At 37.4% G+C, this 20,621-nt stretch overlaps 1 protein-coding gene across 1 annotated transcript; it reads left to right on the forward strand.

The window, feature by feature from the left end:
- The first annotated feature begins 10,066 nt into the window (after nt 1-10,066).
- On the forward strand, nt 10,067-19,056 carry LOC140952366 (phosphoserine phosphatase-like). Its single transcript, XM_073401787.1, has 7 exons — nt 10,067-10,324; nt 12,951-13,035; nt 13,858-13,907; nt 15,424-15,569; nt 16,788-16,884; nt 17,824-17,875; nt 18,240-19,056. The coding sequence occupies exons 1-7, from the start codon at nt 10,140-10,142 to the stop codon at nt 18,483-18,485; spliced, it is 861 nt and encodes a 286-aa protein (XP_073257888.1). The 5' UTR covers nt 10,067-10,139; the 3' UTR covers nt 18,486-19,056.
- Nucleotides 19,057-20,621: the final 1,565 nt, after the last annotated feature.

The raw sequence follows: 20,621 nt of genomic DNA on the forward strand, positions 1-20,621 counted from the left end.
GACCTGTTTTCAGGCAAGGAGCCTGCCCATCTTATAATACAGTGTGTGACTGTGTCTTATATGGCATAATATTTTATGACTTGCCACTTTTTATTAGCCAAATACACGATTTGAGCCGGTAGCTTTTGCACTTTTATACACAAGACAATAGGTTTGGGGAGGATTGTTAAAGAAGATATAGTTACAAATACTGTATGACCATGGATAGTAGCATGGTATGACTCAAATATTTTCAATTCAGGAATAGTTTTCGTTTCTCAGTCTCGCTTTGTAGAATCTCTTCTGAGACAGTTTAACAAGCTGTACATTTAATTATTATGGAAAAGAAAGCTTTACTCAGTGTTAAACATTAACATTGTACTTATGACGAAATGTGGTTAAATAACTTTTCAATAAATAAGTCAATAAAACGTAATGATATTTCAGTTTGTGATCTCTGCTTCAATCTTACGTAAACTAGGGAAGCAAATTTTAAAAAGATATTGAGTAAACTGCTCCTGATTTCTTGCGCTTGGAAAGGGGCGTGCGACAGAAAGCGCCTGCCCGAAAGACCCTCGCGAGCCCCGTTCTTTTTTGCGCTCATTCAGTTCCAAGCGCAGCGCCTGCTACGCTAGGCTTGGGTGACTTGATGCGTCCGCAGAACACCCCCCCCCCCCCCCCCCCCCGCCACGCACGCGCTAAGTTTCTTAAACATGACGTCATGACGATTTTTCCTCATGAACGCGAACCATCTCCCCTAGAGACTGTAGAGAGTTTTTTTCGCGTAGTAGGATTAAAAGTGTACTGTTAGAGGACTCAGATAGAAAGGAAAAGTTCCAAAGAATACTCAGTTTCCTTTTTGTGGAAAAAGAAAAGCTTTTAGCGAGGAAAATTGATTCAATGACTTCTACCAAGTTTTCGTCACGGCAGAGCGCTTGCCCTGTTTTGAGATGCAGCCAAAAAATGTTTCAAAAGTAGGTTGAGTTTGATCGTCCGGATGAACGTAGTCCTGAATAGGACTGTTGTTGTTGACAGTGACTGACGTTTCGACAACCTGTGCGGTAGTCATCTTATGAGTCAAAGTGAGTTGTATCACGTCAGTTGATGGTATTATACCGTGGTTATTGATCTGATTGGTCAATTACGTTGCGATGTTATTGGTCGTCTGTCAGTTAAGCCGTGATGTTATTGGCTATGAGGACTCGTAATCAGTCAGTAATTGGTGCGTTTCGATCCGTCTATTGTCACAGTTAAACAGTCGTCTATTGTTAGTCAAATTGTCAGTTCTCCAGTAGTTCTCTCGTAGTTAGTTTTGCTTGATCTCGTCAATAAGTCGTTTGTACGGCGCTAGTAACTGTTGGCTACAACATTTGTCAGGAGTTTTAACCGTGGCAGAATTAGCTCAGTCGGTAGAGCGCTTTATTCCCGGGCCGGACCAATACTCAGGGTCCTAAAATAACTGAGAAATGAAGGTACTCCCTTTGCTCTCTGCAAGCGGCCAGATTTCGCGTGGCTCGGATGACCACGTAAAAATGGCGGTCCCGTCTCCAGTTGGAGACGTAAAATTAGTGTCCCCAATTAGAACTTTTGTGCTAAATATCTTGACACTCGAATAAAGTACTTTTTTTGTAAAGAATTTTCAGGTAAATTTTTCGCATAGTGGCCAAAGAAATACGCTTTCCAAAGGGAATTTGTCTATTTAAAAATGTTGCATAGAAGTTTTATACATTTTGACTTTAGCTTTAAAGAAAAATTAGAAAATGAGCCCTGAGGGATTTGAGTCGGATTTAGTGTTGAATTTTGCCATGTGCTCTTTTATAAATTTGCGTGATCGGATCCACGATCCGGTATTAAAGTGTTCCGCTAATTGCTTTAAAGAAATTTACTTACCCTTCAATCCAATTTTTCTCATAAGCAATAATTATATTAAGAATTATAAGCAAACTGTGAGAAAGTAACATAAGCCTACATAAGCTCTTGCTTCATAACAACAAAGTTTGAGAAAGATTCGTCGTGAATGGGGAGTACTAAGTACTCAAAAGTAAACAAAATATATCCTACTACAAGGAAAAAGAAAGTTTAATTTTAATAATGACTTAATCAGAGCTGGAAGAGCCAAGGTTAAATTTGTTTACTAGCAAAAATTAGCGGGTTGTCACTTCATTTTCGCGAGGGACAAATAGTTACATGTTATTGGATTCGCTGATGATTTGTAAAGCATATGGGTTTTCGAATAAAGTTTTGCAAGAAATAATTTCTTTGTCTGTTGTATCTGTTCATTAATAACATTATTTGAAAACACGGACTTGGGACAACAGAATCTAAGCTGAATTTAAACATAAATTCATGTTTCGCACATTAACTGATTAATAATGCACATTTTTTCTGGTTCTTTTTATGCAGTTTTCATTTTATCTATGAAGTGACTCCGACTCACAAAGTAGCGCGGATTGAGATGAATGAATCTATTTCTAAACGCCATTTACATAATTGTCCTTCACCGAGGATAGCTGCCTTGAAACCTTTGTTGTTTAGATAATTTACTTGGCCTTTTAAGGGAAAGAAGTGGAAAGACTACCATTATGATAATAGCCTCTGCAGTTTGCAATTGGTTGCCTTCCTTATAATCCTATTAAATACCACGCGAAAAGGTGAAAACTTAATTTTTTTTTTTATGAACTCGTTGGTAGAATAAGAAATTTATCTCGAATCAGAATAGGCTTCGGATCCTTCAAAGCTAGACTCTCTTTTTCCTTGAAGTTACCCAGAACAAACTCCTCAGTCAAGGCCGAACAAGAAACCATTTTCAATCTTGAATTGGCCGTTATTGTTTACTGAAATAGCTTCCCGCTTTCACACTAATTGATTTATGCAAACAAAATGAGAAAAAGAAAAAGCGAGGAGGAAGAAAGGTGGAGGAGAGAAGAAAACAAGGTTGAACTCTTAGTTTTTACTCTTAGCTTTTTTAAGTGTTTGGACGCAAAGGTCAACCATTTGCATTGGCGGTAACATTTTCAAAAATTCGGCTGGATATAAATGAGCCTTTCTGGCCTCGTTTAAAAGTACGAACTGTTCATTTTGACCGCCCCTAGTTGTCTCATTTTCTTATTGGTCCAAAACGGTTGAAGATAGCCTCTGACCAGCGGGTAGAAAAAGATCTATTTCATTGGCTTGTGGTATCACTCCAGTGATACCTATCGAACAAATATGGCAGGACTTTAAAAAGGTTCATTGTGCTTGCCGCTGCTTCTTTAAATAATTTAGTATCACATCAATGCCACCTTTCTATTTCTACATCTCCAGAAGAGATTTTGTATTCCCGATTAAAAGCACCAAATGAACGGGACGAGGAAAAAAAGGGTTTAACCATATAGGGACGCCCCGCATTTCGACAAAACGGATTCGAAGCGTTTTCAGGGGCGCATGTAGAATTTCTATTCGCCAATAGGGCATGGTATGGTATGGTATTGGTATGGTAACTTTATTATTTATACATCGTATTTCCTTCAGGTACATTTACATTCAAGTATAGAAAACTAACTAAATAAAAACTAGAATTTAAGATAAAAACTAAAATAATAAAGATGAAAAGAAAACACCTCCTTTTTAAGGAGGATCACCCAAGCGTGTGTAAAAATAACATATCGCTAATTTAAATTATTTCACAATCGAAATTAAGGTCCCTTAATTTTCCCTTAGATACATTTAATAGGGGATGACAATTGCCTCACCTCCAGAGCCAAGCTGTTCCATAACACACTTCCTCTATAAGAAAGACTACTTTGATAAAATTCAGTGCGGGGTTGTGGAACAGCCAGCTTGTATTCATTCTCTCCAAGGTTATAACTAGTTAAATCGCAGCGACGAACAAAACGCGAAACCAGATATTTTGGAGCTGTGTTATTTACAATGCTATGCATCATTATTGCTTTACTAACTACGCGCTGATGGACAAGTTTCGACCACTTTAAATTTTGAAACAATTCACTAGTACTGCATTCATAATTAGAGAAAGCTAGAACACGAGCGGCGCGATTCTGCAATTTCTACAATTTAGAAGATAGGTCAGCGGAAAGGTGTGATTAATACCTGAGCCTGGTTCGAAAACAAGTTTGTTCATTATAGGCTGGTGATAAAGAGAGAAAGTGTATCTGGGTTAAAACACGCAGACGCGCCTTTCCTGTATTTCTTTTCACGGTTGGCCAACTTATTATTAAGTGCTTCCAATTCAACCGGCTTCACGGACACTTTGAAACTCTTTTTTGAAAAAAATTCGTTTTGATACCAAACGAACGACCAAAGTCAAACTGTGAACGTGATTTGTGATTGGCCGACTAAAACGTGTTGTGCAGCGGTAGTCGGAATAACCGTTTACAGTTCTCGGAAACTTTGTGGCACACTTCCGGCTTGGTTTGCCTTAACTAGCCAATCAAACACCTAGTCAGACAAAACACAGCAGTAACTATTGCAATCAGTTTCCAAGAAGCCTATTAATATTTCCGAGAACCTTATTTGTAGTATTCAAATCATTGTGAATCATCCGAGCTCTCACCTTGACAGAAACTGCCGAAACGCTTTGGTAGAATTTACTTTTAATATGGCATCAAACAACGGGGAACACGCTCCCAAACGATTTCGCCAGATGGAAGAGAAAGAACCGGCCAGTACACGCTATATCAAACTAGATATGAAGAAATATGACAGTTCAGTTCAAGACTACTCAGACGAGGACCTGGTAAAGATATTTGAGTTTGGACTTAAAGTCAAAGAATCCGCCAGCTTGAATTTAGATGTCAACCAGAAGATGATGGAAGATGCTCTGAATTCCAAAATGAAACCAATTCATGAAACTGTCGAAAAAATCGAGGAGCAGGTGAGAAAACAAGTGCTTAAAGTACAGCAAGACGTCACTATGGAGGTCAACGACAATATGACCAAATTTGCGAAGAACGTAGAAAGCTTAAAACAGAATTTATCCGACCATTTGACCTCAATCGCAAATGAATTGACAAGTAAAGTTGACGGAGCAGCCCAGAAAGTACAGCCCTTAGGAGAGTTGAGCAACACCATAAGTGAGTCAGCGCAGAAAATCAAAGACCAGATGCGTCTTGAGGTTACAGACTCAGAAAGACGAGTGCAAGAGAAGCTTAAAGATTGCAATGAGAAACTCGATGCGATATCTAACACTTTGGACAAGCCCAAAAAGAAAGGAGATCGCGCCGAAAGGAAAGTAATCGATGTCCTGAAGCAACAGCTTCCAAACTTTACCTTTATTGACACATCTTCCGATAAGGGGAAAGGAGACATTGAGGCTCAATCGCCAAATGGCCATAAGATCATGATCGAGGTAAAGGACTGGAAGGTAGCGATAGCTAAAGATGAAATTGAGAAATTTGAGAAGAACCTCGCCAATTCTCCTTACTTTAAGGTGGGTATCTTGCTGTCTATGACGAGCGGGATTGCCAGGAGATCTCGGGAAGGAAGATTCGAAATTGCTTTCAATCAAAATCAAAAGCAGTACCAAATCTACGTGCCTAACGCCTCGAACGAGGAACACTTAATCGAGTGGAGCGTGGTAATGGCTGATCAGTTGGTGCAAATAGAAGGAGACTTGAGCGAAAGCAAGACCAGTGGGTTGAACATGATCTACAAGAAGTTTGCAGATAACATAAAGCACAGCGAAAAATGCAAATCAAATCTTGAAGCGCTGGAAATTTGTGTTACTAATCTGAAGGAAAACATCCAGCCAATTCTCGAGACCGTTAATGAAACCAAAACAGATATGTACAAACTTTTACATTCTTGAGACCTGTTTTCAAGTGAGGAAACTGTCCATATTATAATCGGTGTGACTGTGTCTTATGTGGCATAATATTTTATGACTTGAAACTTTTTTATTAGCCAAATACACGATTTGAGAGGTAGCTTTTGCACTTTTATACACAAGACAATAGGTTTGGATTGTTAAAGACGAAATAGTTTCAAATACTGTATGACCATGGATAATAGCATGGTATGACTCAAATATTTTCAGTTCAGGGATATTTTTCGTTTCTCAGTCTCGCTTTGTAGAATCTCTTCTGAGACAGTTTAACAAGCTCTACAAGCCAATTATTATGGCAAATAAAGCGTTACTCAGTGTTAAACACTAACATTGTACTTATGACGAAATGTGGTTAAATAACTTTTCAATAAATAAGTCAATAAAACGTAATGAGATTTCAGTTTGTGATCTGTGCTGCAATCTAACGTAAACTAGTGAAGCAAACTTAAAAAAGGCATTGAGTAAACTGCTACTGATTTCTTGCGCTTGGAAAGGGTCGTGCAAAAAAGCACCTGCCCGAAAGACCCTCGCGCGCCTCGTTCTTTCTTGCACTCACAAACGCAGCGCCTGCTACGCTAGGCTTGGGTGATGCGCCCGCAGTACTCCCCACACACGAATAAAGTTTTGCAAGAAATAATTTCTTTGTCTGTTGTATCTGTTCATTCATAACATTATTTGAAAACACGGACGTGAGGCAACAGAATTTAAGCTGAATTTAAACATAAGTTTATGTTTCGCATATTAAGTTAATAATGCACATTTTTTCTGGTTCTTTTTATGCAGTTTTCGTTTTATGTATGAAGTAACTCCGACTTCACAAAGTAGCGCCGCGGATTGAAATGAATGAATCTATTTCTAAACGCAATTTAGTTACATAATTGTCCTTCACTGAGGTTAGCTGCCTTGAAACCTTTGTTGTTTAGATAATTTACTTGGCCTTTTAAGGGAAAGAAGTGGAAAGACTACCATTATGATAAAAGCCTCTGCAGTTTAATCTTTAATCATAGTTCGTGACCATAGATAACTGATACAAATGAACTAATGATAACTTATACAATCGAACAAAAATGCAAAAATGGTTAACAGTTTGTTTGCCTTCTGCATATAATCCAATTAAATACCACGCAAAAAGATGAAAACTTAAAGATTTTTATGAACTCGTTGGTAGAATAAGGAATTTTTCTCGAACCAGAATATGCTCCGGATCCTTCAAAGCCAGACTCTCTTTTTCCTTGAAACTATCCAGAACAACCTCAAGGCGCCGAACAAGCAACCATTTTCAATCTTGCATTGCCCGTTATTGTTTACTGAAATAGCCTCCCGCTTTCACACTAATTTATTTATGCAATCCTAAAAATTGACCATTCAGAAACCAGACTGCAAATTTCTGCGGGCTGGCTTCTGATTGGTCAGTTTTAACAATAGCTTATCCCTTGAGCTCAGCCTCGGTTGAGAGTACTGCTAGCCTACGTGTAGCCGCACCCTCCCCCCTACCAAGGAAAAACGGAGAGAGAGAGCTTCGGCTCTCCCCGTTTTTTCCTTTGCCGGGGGGAGGGTGCGGCTACACGTAGGCTAGAGTACCGCGGGCGCATGAGACAACCAAGGCTGGAGACTGAGCCTACTGCTTTTGACCAATAAATCTCCTGCAGTTTTCATACGCGATACGCGCTCGACGATCTCTAAAAAGAAAATGCAAGGGACTGTCACTGCAAGGTAGGCTCGGTTACCAGCCGCTGTTCGGGAAATGAGCCCGCGCTCCTCTCCCCCAACAACGAAAATCGAGCCAAATGCAAGGGCTGTGAACATAATATTACATAACAATACTCTTTTCGGTAATATTAGCATGTTCTGGAATTCGTTTCAATCTCCATGAGCTACCATCTCTCGTATGCGACTATGCCCGGAAAGCGATCACCAATATCCAAACCATCAATTTTTTTTTCAGTTTCTGCCACTCAAAGCCTACAGATGGAGCCATTAGTAAACATAACCAGCTCTCCCATTGCGATCACCTTTAGGGGTAACTGTTGATTACTGTTTTTAACCCCTTGTAAGCGACCACTTGACGCCGCATGTTCTGCTATTATTTGTTCACTTCATGTACAAAGCTGACTTTGATAGAACAGACAAGAATGGCTCTTGGTGATAGCATGAAACTACACCTATCGTAAGCAATGAATATACTCGTGTACGCCAAAATCGAGGAAGCGAAAGAAAGACTCTGGCTGTTTACTGACAGCCGGGGTGGTCCGTCGTCTGCGTACGAAACTCGCTCTTGGTGTGAAGCTTTTAGACGTCGTTTTACAGGGGCACCCAACGAGAATATAGTTCAAAACAACTTAAACATAACATTGTTAAACGTATTTTAGTATTTAAACGGTAAATATGGGCATATTTTTATTCCTAAAACTTTTTCATCTGTTCGGATTTCCTAGCTGAAAGCGATCCGAAAAGTATAGGGATCAAAACTTACCTTTTCGAAAATTTCAGCCAGAAAAAAGGCTCCCGAAAATTCTACGTGATCTTTTCAGGGTAAAAATCCGTTAAAAATAGGGAATTATACCATTTTTTAGATGTTCGAAAATCCTAGGAGAGGCAGGCAAGCAAGAAATTTTACAACAAATGTTCCGAAAATTCTAAATCTCAAATCGTCTTCCGAACAGATATTTTCCGAAAATTGACGTTGGGTGCACCTGGTTTTACACTACTACGATGAGGTTAAACTGAATTGTTAACGCACAGGGCCATAGCAAGCCTTTAGAAACTAGGTGGGGCACAAAGATTTTAGGTAGCCTGAGAAAACAGCCGACATTTCGCGACCCCACCACAGGTTTCCCCGCAAAATTACGTCTGAGAAACGAGCGGAGAAATTCCATACTGATGACGCGTCACTACCCAGATCTGGAGGACCCATTGGACTGTTCTCTGTATTTCAAAACCAGAAAGTGTGTCATCTAGCTGCAGAGACAATATCGTTTTAATGCTCTGGGAGATGAAGTTTTATTTTAACTTTTAATGCGTGGATGTTTTGACTTTATTGGGAAAAAAATTGGGGGCCCCCTCCCTATGCTACGGTCCTGAACGTGCCAGAGTAAAAAGTGTTTGTCAAGGTAGTCCAGTTTGTCATGATAGTCTTATAATCTACGAATAGACTGAAAGGTATCACCTGGGTAATCAGCGGCTTGCGGATTAGTATACTTCATACTGATACACATGAGGAGCCTATTAGTATAGTACAGTAAATACCGGCATATAAGAACCTGGTGATTTAAGGCTACAGGGTGAAATTTGGCATTTAAATACACAAAAATATAAGAACCTGTTCAGCCTGGCAGATAAAAAATAGCTTCTTATAGAAAAAATAAAACACTCCAATTTTGATGGCCAAAATTCTGGATTTTAAATGTATGAGAAACTATATCAGGCTGTATATGCAGAGATGAACATGATCAAGAAATTATAATCCAAACAAAAATACTACCCTTTAAGGACACCTAAATAGACCTATTCGGCTAACTCAATGTTGTACCCAATTCAAATCTCCCGGGGTTAAGATTCTTTGTGTACTGTATTTGCATCATAATGTTGCATTCACATTTAAATGATATGGAAATTTCTGAAACAAAACGTTTTATTCCCAAAGGGTTTGAATTGGGTACAACATTGAGTTAGCCGAATAGGTCTATTTGAAATTTTCCGTTGGAGCATTCCCCCCAATCCCCGTAGTATGCTCGGCCATTACGGGTCCGGAATGTACCCACCTGTCCCCCTCCCTCCCCCCTCCCTCCAACCTAAACCCCCCCGCGCGGTTCCTGTCATTTGTTTACTTAGTTTCATCTCGATATAACAAAAACTGATGTCAAATTTAGTTTCCTCTGCCTTTTTTAGTTTGAATTTTCCTTTTCTGAAAAAGTTGGTAAAAATAAAAGGGATTACACAATGCGGGGATGAATGCAACAGAAGTTAGACAAGTTGTCATTGTGAGAGTGGCACCAGACATGTTAGTAATCGCACTGGGATTGTGTTATTTTACAGCTGATTTTACATACCAGAGGGGATCAGGATTCTCTTTAAAAAATTCTCAGTAAGTTACACTTAATTAATGAAAGCAAAGTTAACTGATGAGTACTAAAATCAATGTTTTACTTTTCTGCATTTGCGGTTCCGTTCGTTCTCGTGTTATGGCATTAGTTCTCTTGCTCAATAGCCCCAGTATTTTTACTGTGAAGTTTGTACTCAGTAATTTCCCAGGAGACTGGACACGAGTGGTCTTTTGAATGATAAAATGGCGCGGTGGTGTTCAAGAAATTTCACTTCGATTTGTCTTTAATATTTGATGCTACATCTGAAGAACTGTGTTACCAAGGTTCGATTTATTTCAACAATGACTATTCAGCAAGCGAAGACGGTGTGGAAGAAGGCGGACGCAGTTTGTTTTGATGTAGATAGCACAGTCATCATGGACGAAGGTATCGACGAACTTGCAGCATTCTGCGGGAAAGGAAAGGAAGTTTCTCAATGGTAAGTTTCACGCTTTTACATTAAATTGTCGTGTAATTTGTCTTAAGTCTTGATCGTATAACCGCCATTATAAGATGTGGAGCCCTATCGGCCAGTAAGCTTAAGTAAAATTTGTCTGAACTTTAATTTTTTTACTGTAAAGATAATTAGCTTGTTGTTTAATTACGTAAGATGTGCATGTAACATCGAATTTTATAGCTTCCAAGAAACTGGTTATGAGTTAACCTTTTTACATTGTGTGACCATCTTACAATTCATTTCACTCTGAAAACGTCCATGTTTATATTTGGTTAGTAAAGTGGTCACCTATCTTTAAGTTTCAGTTAACACGTGAGGTTAAGCTTGAGGCTATAATTTATTTGCCGGTGAAAAAGCAAAGCGTTGTCTTAAACGTCTAAATAAGCTTCCAATTTTATCATAAGGTAGGTAAGGATTAACTAACACGAATCAAATGTTGAAAGAAGAGTGATATTGACTTTTTTCGCCGGTTCTTCAGTCCATTTATTCCTCACTGAGTAAATTTTCACATAAAGGAAAAAACCCGGCACGAAGTGTGCACGTGTTAAAAGTCGCGCGTGCAGTGGGCAAATGGGGGAACTGGGTTGAGGTGGCTGAACACAGTTTGGGCAGTTTGTAAGTATATGTCATTTGCCAAATCATGGCAAGCTGAAACTTGGCAAGTGAAAAATATACTGATGAAAGATTTTTATTGACAGGTAAAATGTGATGTTTTCATAATTTCCATGGCAACATGAAGGATTGAATACAACCTTAAATTTCACATTTGCTCTGTTTACATAAAATTCGCTCATTAGATTTTTCTATAAACTTGCTCATAGCTTACTATAATCAATCATTACCATTTGAAACTTATTTGACCAAATTTTAACAGATGGGTTTTCAGATAATCGGTAATATAATTGTACTGTAATTATTAAATGTGTCACAAAATTCGTTTGTTCGACATCATTTTAAAGTTCTCATTATTTAAAATACAATAAAAGTAAAAATTCTGCCAAATATCACAAAATTTTAATGAGTAGATTTTGAGAAATAGTGTCCTCTGTACCATTGCTTTTTTCGCCGCCATGTTTGCAAGTCTAATTTAAAACACGCGCTGTCACGCCAGTTACTGCTGACCACGCGCAAAACCAGCCACCTTAATCCGCGGCTGTGAATTTCATGTCCGCAAAATAAACTGTACTGCTTGTCAAGAGTGTCTATTCGTGCAGTAGTTTTAGAGGGAAGGTTTTAATTTACTTATTGTCATTGTATAATAAAGTAGTAAAACATATTTTTGTATAACTATTTATTTATTGAATCACTCTACATGTAGCTGGGTACCTGAAAGTGCCCAAAAATGAACCCAAAAGTAAAAATTGTAAAAGAAAATGATGATATCTTCACCAAAGAGATTAGAAGCATGTGCAGTGCAACTTAGATTTTGTAGTTTTTGGTGTCCCTTTGTGGGGCACAAATATGGCTGCCAGAAACCAACAGAAACATATGTTTTTGAGTTTTCCTACTTATGCATGAATTCATCACTTGAGGAACTCATAAAGATTAAAGTAATATTTATTCTAAGACAAGGAATGTTTAGATAGCAAAATGTAAAAAAATCAGTAACATTTTAACCCACATAAGAGCTTTCCCAGCCGCCAGCTAAATGCTGCATCATGCAAACGCCTGGAAATTCAAACGTCTTCTATCCCAAAATGAAGAACCGAAAATTTGTGTAAATAAAGTTTTTAGGTGCTGTGATACCTCATGAAAGTAGAAACTTGGAAGATAATCAATAGTTTCTTAGTTTGAATTTGGTGACGTCATGTGAAAACCCCTAATACCCCCTAAACAAACCTCAAATATAAATATTTATGTGCGAAAGTCATGGCCCACTTGGCCAGTTAATGTTAATGGGTTAAAAATGGCATGGAGCCATTGTAGCCTGAAAAATTTACCAGTAAAAAATCCCTTTAGGTTGTAGCCTCAGTTATTCATTGTAATAGATGCCATTATAATAATAATAAGGTTATAATTTGTATCATGATGTAGTCATGTGGGATGTTGATCCTGATATTTTGACAACTCAGTGCTAGTCTTCTTTAGACCTCCTGATGAAGAACAGCAGTAAAGCAGTCAAAACATTAATTGTGATCTACTTCCTGGATGACTGCAGAGGTTACTTACTCATCACTGTTAAGAAAATATAAGTTTCAATCTGCATAAAAAAACAACTAGGGATAACATAAAATCTTTAGTTTCAGACATTTAGGACTCAGGGTGCAAAGAAAATCATTTTTACAGCTTGCCATTCGGGCAAGCTGAAGCTAGCATTTACTAGCCCAGACGTCATTTCAACTAGCCCCAAAAGCTTTTTGACAAGCAGAATTGACTTCACAGTTCTTCTGTTATTCGAATTCCTTAAAAACATCACTTGCCCGTCGGGCAAGTTAAAAACAGAAGTCACTAGCCCGATAGCAAAATCCACTAGCCCTGGGCTATCGGACACTACTTTCTTTGCACGCTGGGACTCTCGTTAGAGTGTTAAAAATTGTTGTTTTCTCAAAGTTAACAAAAAAAAATACTATTATAATTGTCTCTGTGTTTAATTTTCAAATCTTTCAAGGACTGTAAGAGCTATGGGTGGAGGAATACCATTCAGAACAGCCCTACGGGAGAGACTAAAAATCATTGATGTTTCAAATGACCAGGTGGGTAGAAATTTGAGTCACACTGTTGCCACAACATAAAAAGGGTGTTGTTGCAATTTTGCAGTTATAACAAGCTTTAAGCTATTCGCCCCTGAACCACCCAGAACAAGAAGAGAATGGGGAGGAGAGCTAGCAAAAATTAAAAGTCAAGACTGCTGTGTCAATTCTCAACCCAAAAACCATCTCGAAATTTTGCTTTCTGGGTATGCCTGAACTTCAGAGGCTGATAAGATGTGTCTAGACATAAGGCCACAAAGTGCACAACCTGAAAATTGCTTTTTGGTAAGTGTTAGCTCTTAATAGCCTGATGGTGACTAGAATATGGCTTGGCTAGCTTCAAAACACGTTTTTCAGTAAAATTCTTAGCGGTGAATGTGTTAATGTTCATTAGAAGACTTGGAATACACAGTGTACTGTATGTACTTTATGATAGCAAATTTTGACTCTTTTCCTCCTCCCTGAAACAATAATTATTAAAAATTTGTCACTACAGATCAAATTTTTACAATTAAAAGAAAAGGTTGGAGGGGGGAGGGTATTGTAGGTGCCCTTCACCTTTCACAAAGTTAGTGATTTACAGTATCTTCCTCCAAGAAACTCCACCTTTTTCAAAAGTGCAGATTCTTATGGGGATGTTATGTTATATTTAAAAGTGAAGTGATTTCAAAACATGTAGAAAAGCAATTATGAATCATTACATATATATATATTGCATGCATAGTCCTTCTCCAACCTTACCAGTTCTGCAGATTACAAACGTGATATTGAGCACTTAATCGTTCCTTGTGTTCCTTAATAATTTATATGTGTTTTTCCCCTTAGCTTGAAAGTTTTATTGAACAAAATCCTCTTCGACTGACATCTGGTATAAGGTAAGCTGTTAAACCTGCTGTCCTTACATGATTACTAGGATCACGAGTATGGCTATGTTGTAGTTAATTTTTATTCATTTTTTTCCATTGTTTTTGGGTATGGTAATGAATGCTAATGAATTTGAAACAAAGGAAATATAAAAATTAACTGAAATACAAAATTAACTGCAACAGCTACTAGAATACCATCAATAATTATACAGTGTAATTACCAGAGTGTGACTATTACAGAAATGTCACAAGTTTGTATAGGAAATGATGTATTTTGTGCATGGTGGAAATTATGATAATACAGATGGTGAAGTTAATGTGGCCTCCCATGCAGATGTTCTTAGGGTTTCATCACATATGCCTTCCCCAAAAACGTATCCTAAAAAAAGAAGTGACTAAATTAAAAATTCCTTTCACTTTGTTCTAAATATTAATTGGAGATCATGCGCAAATTACCAGAGAACGCTAAGTGATTGTTGAAATAAAAGGCCAATCATAAGTAGAAAATAAAGTGATGACAGGCCAAACTCAAGTCACTAGTGTGATACATGACCTTAGAGTTCAAATAAGTGGAGGCCTTTGTATATTTTCTCTCCGTGAAGGTTGGATAAGAGACTGCAAGCAGTCTGACTCGCATTTTTCGTTGCAAAGTTACTTCACGAGTAACCCTTGCACACAAGTGGCGAGCGGCTAAGCTAGGGCATATGAATTCCTTATTGTGACATTGTTATTTGCAATCGCACTGTCTGGGAGAAGACTGGATGGATTTTAACAGAAAAGGTAGACTGCAAGCAGTCTAGTTGGATTTGATTTAGATGCCTTTTTCTCATTATGGTGTTCCTAAGGTTAGACAATGGCAGCATGATGCATTATAACAAAAATTAAGTTTGTAGTAAAGCCGACTTCTGTTCAGCAAATTTAACCTCAGAGGTACTTTTTTCTTTAAAATTTTTGGAGTTAGTCTCTAGCACAGAGGCACGTTATTCTCATGAAATAAAACTGAGGAGTTTGTTCTAAAGAATATAGGGGCTTATCCTTTTCAAAGACCTTTTCTGACTTTGCTAACCCTTGCTGGAGTCTTGTGCCCCGGGTCTTGTGCTAAATTTCTCAAGGTCCAAAGTGCACTTCCCTGATCTGGAAGTGTCATTTTGTGTGATTGGTCTACATTTTGTTACTGTTTGTTTCGGGGAGGATTGCTAGACAATCCAAAAGAACATCTGCATAGGAGGCTGAAATTAATCTGAGTGAGATAATGATTTTGCGGTGCTAAATTTTCCAATTCTTGTAATAATTTGATCAGTATAATAGTCCATAGTTTGTCTGTTGCCCCATTGATAGAACATGTGCATCAGTTGCCAAGTGTTTAAGATGTCATAGGTGGCATTTGCTTTAGGAACACAAGATTATTTTTTAGTTCTGTGTTTTACATGTATTGTAATGAACATCTTCCTCACCTTTTTTATTTTCTCTGACTTATGTAAACTTCCAGCAAAACTATTCCAACACTGCTTTTACATTTTTGTAGGGAACTAGTGAAAACACTCCATGATCGAGGCACTGCAGTTTATCTTGTATCTGGTGGGTTTAAAAGAATTATTCAAAGAGCAGCAAAAGAACTTGATATATGCAATGAAAACATCTTTGCCAACACACTTTTGTTTGACAATGAAGGTATGTTCCCAAAAAAGCTTTTTTTAGCTTTTTGTAATAAATATCTTGTGGGCAGAGGTTACTTTGTTGCAATATGTACTTGGGGGAGTGAGGGTGGAAAGTAGGTTCTGGAGTCAACAGTCCTTCATGCAATGCACATGTTCTGCCATATGAATCATTCATTGAGCAAATGGTGCATTCAATTTTTATGTTTAGCAAGGAAAAAGAGGACACACAGATATATTTGTCTCACAATTAAGTACTCATTTGGATGTTGATGTAGTTTTCTGTTACTATTTGATTACGATTCAGTTTTTGAATGATACACATTTTAACTTCCTATCACACTTGTTGTTATTTATACCGTTATTTATGTCTATATCTTTTGATATCTATATATTGACAATCTTAATGTAAAAAAGTCTTTTTTTTAGTGTAGTTTACAGATTTTTAGGTTTCTATTTAATTATAATACTGCGGATAACACTAAAATGATTTATAATTAATACAATACAGCAAACACCTGCTAATAAGAATGTGTGGCTAAAGAATCTCTTGGCAGAAATTTGGCACTTTAATACCCAAAAATATAAGAACCTGTTTTAAGCCAAGCAAAATCAAGCAGGTTCTTTAATATATGTGGGTAACAGGTAAATTGAGAGAAATAGTTTAACCAAGGAGTGTGACTTTGAGATTGCCTTGATATTACAAGAAGATACTGCACCAAACTGTAATTACAAATTGAAGCATTACTGTAATTCCTACTACGAAAACGTGTTTACATATAAAGTACAGATTGTAATTGTCTTCATGGACCTTGCATAAAATGAGGTTTGCAATGTACAGTTGTGAACAAGTACTGTATATTTAAGGACCAAACTCAAGTTTCTTTATTTTTCTGGTAGTCAATAACTGTATCTCCTTCATAGAAATTAAGAACCTAACCAAGAACGTACTTAGCCTGAATTGCCAATAAATCTCCCAAAGTAAAAGAACATTTTTTGCCAGACCACAAAAAATGTAGGTTCTTATTAGCATGTGTTTACTGTATTATAACAGTATTAATATACATGTACTCAGTCTGCTATAATGTAGTTAGGGCAGGTCTGTGTCAGCTTCCGCTGCCTTCCTTCATCCTGTGTTACCAAATATAGTTTTATATGCTGTGTAGCACTTTGCTTCCATATTAGCAAATGTTTACCAGTATTTTTTTAATGTATCTCTGCTGAACAATGCTAGGTCGTTTTGCTGGTTTTGACGAGAATGAACCAACATCAGATTCTGGTGGAAAGACACGTGTTGTGGAACTTTTGAAAGCCAGATATGGCTACAAAAAGTAAGACTACAGTTAATGCACATCAATTTTTTTTTCACTTATCTATTATATTACACTGTATATATTTTTTTTTGCTTAGCTGTTGAACTGTTACAATTAAGAATAAGGAAAGAAAACATAGTAAGCGTTAATAAAATGTGCAACCTGACAGTCACTACTCTGGATTTGTAAAAGTTCATTCCAATGGAAACTTTATTACTCAACAGTACTGCATCTTTACAAAGGATTTCTTAAAGTATTTTCACGTGAAAACTTTCAAAATGGCTTGTACGTGGAGCAAATAAAACTCGGAGTTGTCATTAAGTTTTGAAGCAGCCCTAGCAGATGAAGATTCACCCATAATATCATTCTTGTCGCAAGTAACTTACATATAGAATTATGTTGTGGTCCAATTTTATCCTTGGTTCAAATTTTATTTCCCTTTGTTTTGGGGTTGGTAATGTGTAATGAAAAGTTTAAAACAAAGGGAATTAAAATTTAAACCAAAGATAAATTTAACCATAACATAAGCCTCTCTATTACAGTCAGTACCATTAGTCCCAAAGGTATAAAAACTTAACGCAATCCCCAACTCTATAATATGGAAACCTCTATAATGTGGTTGCTGCTGGATCTGTTTATCTCAGGTCCAAAGGTTGAGGTGTCACAGTCATTAACAATTATTGGACGAAGTTGAGCAAAATATCGTGATTTGTCTGTGGCGAGCAGAAGAAAATTTGCTGCGAATGATAATAATAATTATTGTTCTCTATATTATACTTACACGTTATTGTACACTGTAAGATGTTAAACCAGTTTCTTAATTAACATGTACGTCATTCTTGGCTTTGAAACAGAACTAGTGAAACCCTAAGAACTTATTAATATTAATAAGCCATATATGTAGGAGTTATAGGTACTCTGTGACCAGTACATTGGTAATTTTTTTCTGCTTTTTAGCTTGGTCATGATTGGTGATGGAGCCACAGATCTGGAGACATACCCAACAGCAGTGAGTATTGTTATAATCTCTCAAGTGAAAAACATTAGTTTAGACAACTTCCCTATAAACTGGCTAAGCAAAAATTTGGGTGTGTCTTATTTCAGAATGAGAAAAAATGGACATGCTTTAGAATCCCGATTTTCTGTACCCTTCTTGGTTTCTTGTGCTTCCAGTGACTTTCATTTCAGTCCCTATTCGGCACTAATTTAAGTTCCAATTTTGCAAGCCTGTCCTGCCCCTTAATAAACCCCATAGTCCTTGGCTCTCGACACTCGATTGGATCTCAAACGGGACAGTCTTTTAATAATCGCCACGTCGCCCGTCCAATGAACACTTAACAAATTCAGTCAGTACTTTTTTGTAACCTTTATAGGATATGTTTATTGGCTTTGGAGGAAATGTTGTACGGGAAAAAGTGAGAATGCAAGCCCCGTGGTTTGTTACTGACTTTAAAGAACTTTTGCAAGAACTCCAGCCATCCCATGCTGTAAATGGAACGGAAGTTCATATGAATGGACTAAACGGAAGGGAAAGACTCTTGAATGGCTTAAATGAAAGTGAAGTTCCCATTAGTTCAGTGAATGGAACAGAAACGCATATTAACGGAACTAGATACTAGAAACCTTAGCCTGTACTCGTACACTGACATTTCAAGATTACCTTACTTTGCAAGGATACTTTCAACACATTTTACCACGTTGATATTCTAATTATTTATTTAGTTATGAAAATCTGTTAGCGATACAGCACTTGCTATTATAATTCTACTTTTACCGTTAATGAGTTCCCAGTCTTACCTTCATGTAGCTAAATTAGGAAATTTCTAAATTGCGGATTAAGTTAAATCATTAATTTTTTAAATTTAGTGACTGCATGTATTTGAAATGAAAAATAACATCTTTTATCAGCCCCGATTCTACATGGGAATGTTAAGTTATTATACAAAACACTTGTACTTTTATTGTTATATGCTAAAGTTTTGTCACTGTTAATAATTTAATAAATAAAATAGAGCATATTCAGTAACTAAGTAAGCTGTAATTACTATCTATACCTCTTGCATTGAAAAATGTGAAGAAAATTCTTAAACAGCTAGCTTGTGGTTGCAAGAGACAAAATTCGATATTTATTTTAATACAGAGTTTTGTTTCAGTTACAATGAACGTGAAAACTGCCAAAATTAATTTACAGCTGTGCTGGTCTATAAGTATACGTGATTTATGAGGTTATGTGGTGACCCTTTTCATTTCTTTCCCTGATAGAAAGTAGAAAGCTTTATATTCTAACACGAGGACGACTGTACTACCAGAACTAGATTTTCTCAATACAATGTGTGCACGTGAACCAGCGTCATTTTGGTGGGAAAACGTAATAGCCGTCGTCATTCTACTACGAGTTTTAGCGAGAATGGCGTAGTGACGGACATTTATTAAATGATAGAAGTTTTATCATTTTGCGATCGGGAGAAGGCACAACCCTCTTCATTAAAGTAACCGTGGTAAGTCTTCTTGTGAAAAAAAGTACGATGAAACTTTCGGCCGTGGTGTCGATTTTTGAGAATACGTGCACAGTGTATATCTCGTTCTCGCAGTCGTCCTCGGATAGGAGATAATTCCTTGACCTTGTTTTAATACCATATTATCTCTCTTCGTGATCGGCGATTTGTTTACTTACTAACATGTCTTCTCCCTTAAGGAAATCAGAGGGAATCAGATTAAATTATTTGAGTTAATCAGCCTTTGAAAGGTGAAGCACTTGCAAGTTTCATGTTAGTTGCAATCGAGCAAGTGATTGAACGACCGATTTTATTGAAATTTCAATGACAGAGTTTTCTCCTGGCCGCTTCCTTGTAAGCAAGGAGCAAAGAATCGCTATTTAACGGCAAAATTGAATAGCCAATTATGCTCATTTGACTATTAAATCTTTGTAACTTGAAATGGTAGGCTTTGTGAGTTGTTTATTAAAAAAGGAATCAGGAGGATCCTTGAATGGTTTTATATGCCACCTTCCTGACATTGGGCAATGGATAGACACCTCTTTATAGCTTAAACTTTCCAAATGTAGTGAAGACAGCTGTCACGTCCGATGAGAGACGCCGTTAGGACTTTTCCCTGCCTAAGCTGCAATTATGAGTTGTTGGGACTATTTGACGGGAGTTTTACCGGTGAATGGAAGGAATATAGAAATGTTACAGGCGTCACAGCGATTAATCCGAGTAAGGTATTCGGTCGGTCTCTATCACAAGCTTATTTACTGAAAAGCTCAAAATTTACGGTTCATAGTTGTCTTCCTACAAAGTTGATCCATCTAAGTAAGCTTAAATTTTGGCGCATTATTATGGACGGCGCGGCAAGACGGAGATTAAATCTTACGCTTCCCATGATGCCTCACGCTTTTCTTAAGTTCTACTCGTGCGATCCCTGGCCGGTGAAGGAAGCCGGAACGGCATAATGAAACATGATCCACCTTGTGAAAAACCATTGACTGGTCTAGTATTATTCAACACCCAAGAAAAGATGATCAATTTTTAAACGGATCAAACATGTTGTATCCAATCCAATGATGTTAAACCATGGATAATATGAAGACTGGATCGGAAGCTATTGTCGTTGGAAACTAGTGTATCGGTTTTCCCCTTCTTCAAGACCGAGCCCTCTTCATTCCTGTTGATCCTTTTACTTCAAAACATCGGGCTTTTTTTATAGTCGATGATAGAGCCATAAACAAGGAAAAAATAGACGCTTAAAAAGATGAA

Source organism: Porites lutea, chromosome 11 (genome assembly GCF_958299795.1).
Source record: "Porites lutea chromosome 11, jaPorLute2.1, whole genome shotgun sequence".
Taxonomy (NCBI): Eukaryota; Metazoa; Cnidaria; class Anthozoa; order Scleractinia; family Poritidae; genus Porites; species Porites lutea.

Excerpts from the sequence above, each read along its gene's own strand:
- LOC140952366 (XM_073401787.1), top strand. The coding sequence starts at position 10,140 with ATGCTACATCTGAAGAACTGTGTTACCAAGGTTCGATTTATTTCAACA. Across the intron at positions 13,036-13,857 it reads TTGATGTTTCAAATGACCAG|CTTGAAAGTTTTATTGAACA; the intron begins GTGGGTAGAAAT and ends TTTTCCCCTTAG. Across the intron at positions 16,885-17,823 it reads GCCAGATATGGCTACAAAAA|CTTGGTCATGATTGGTGATG; the intron begins GTAAGACTACAG and ends TCTGCTTTTTAG.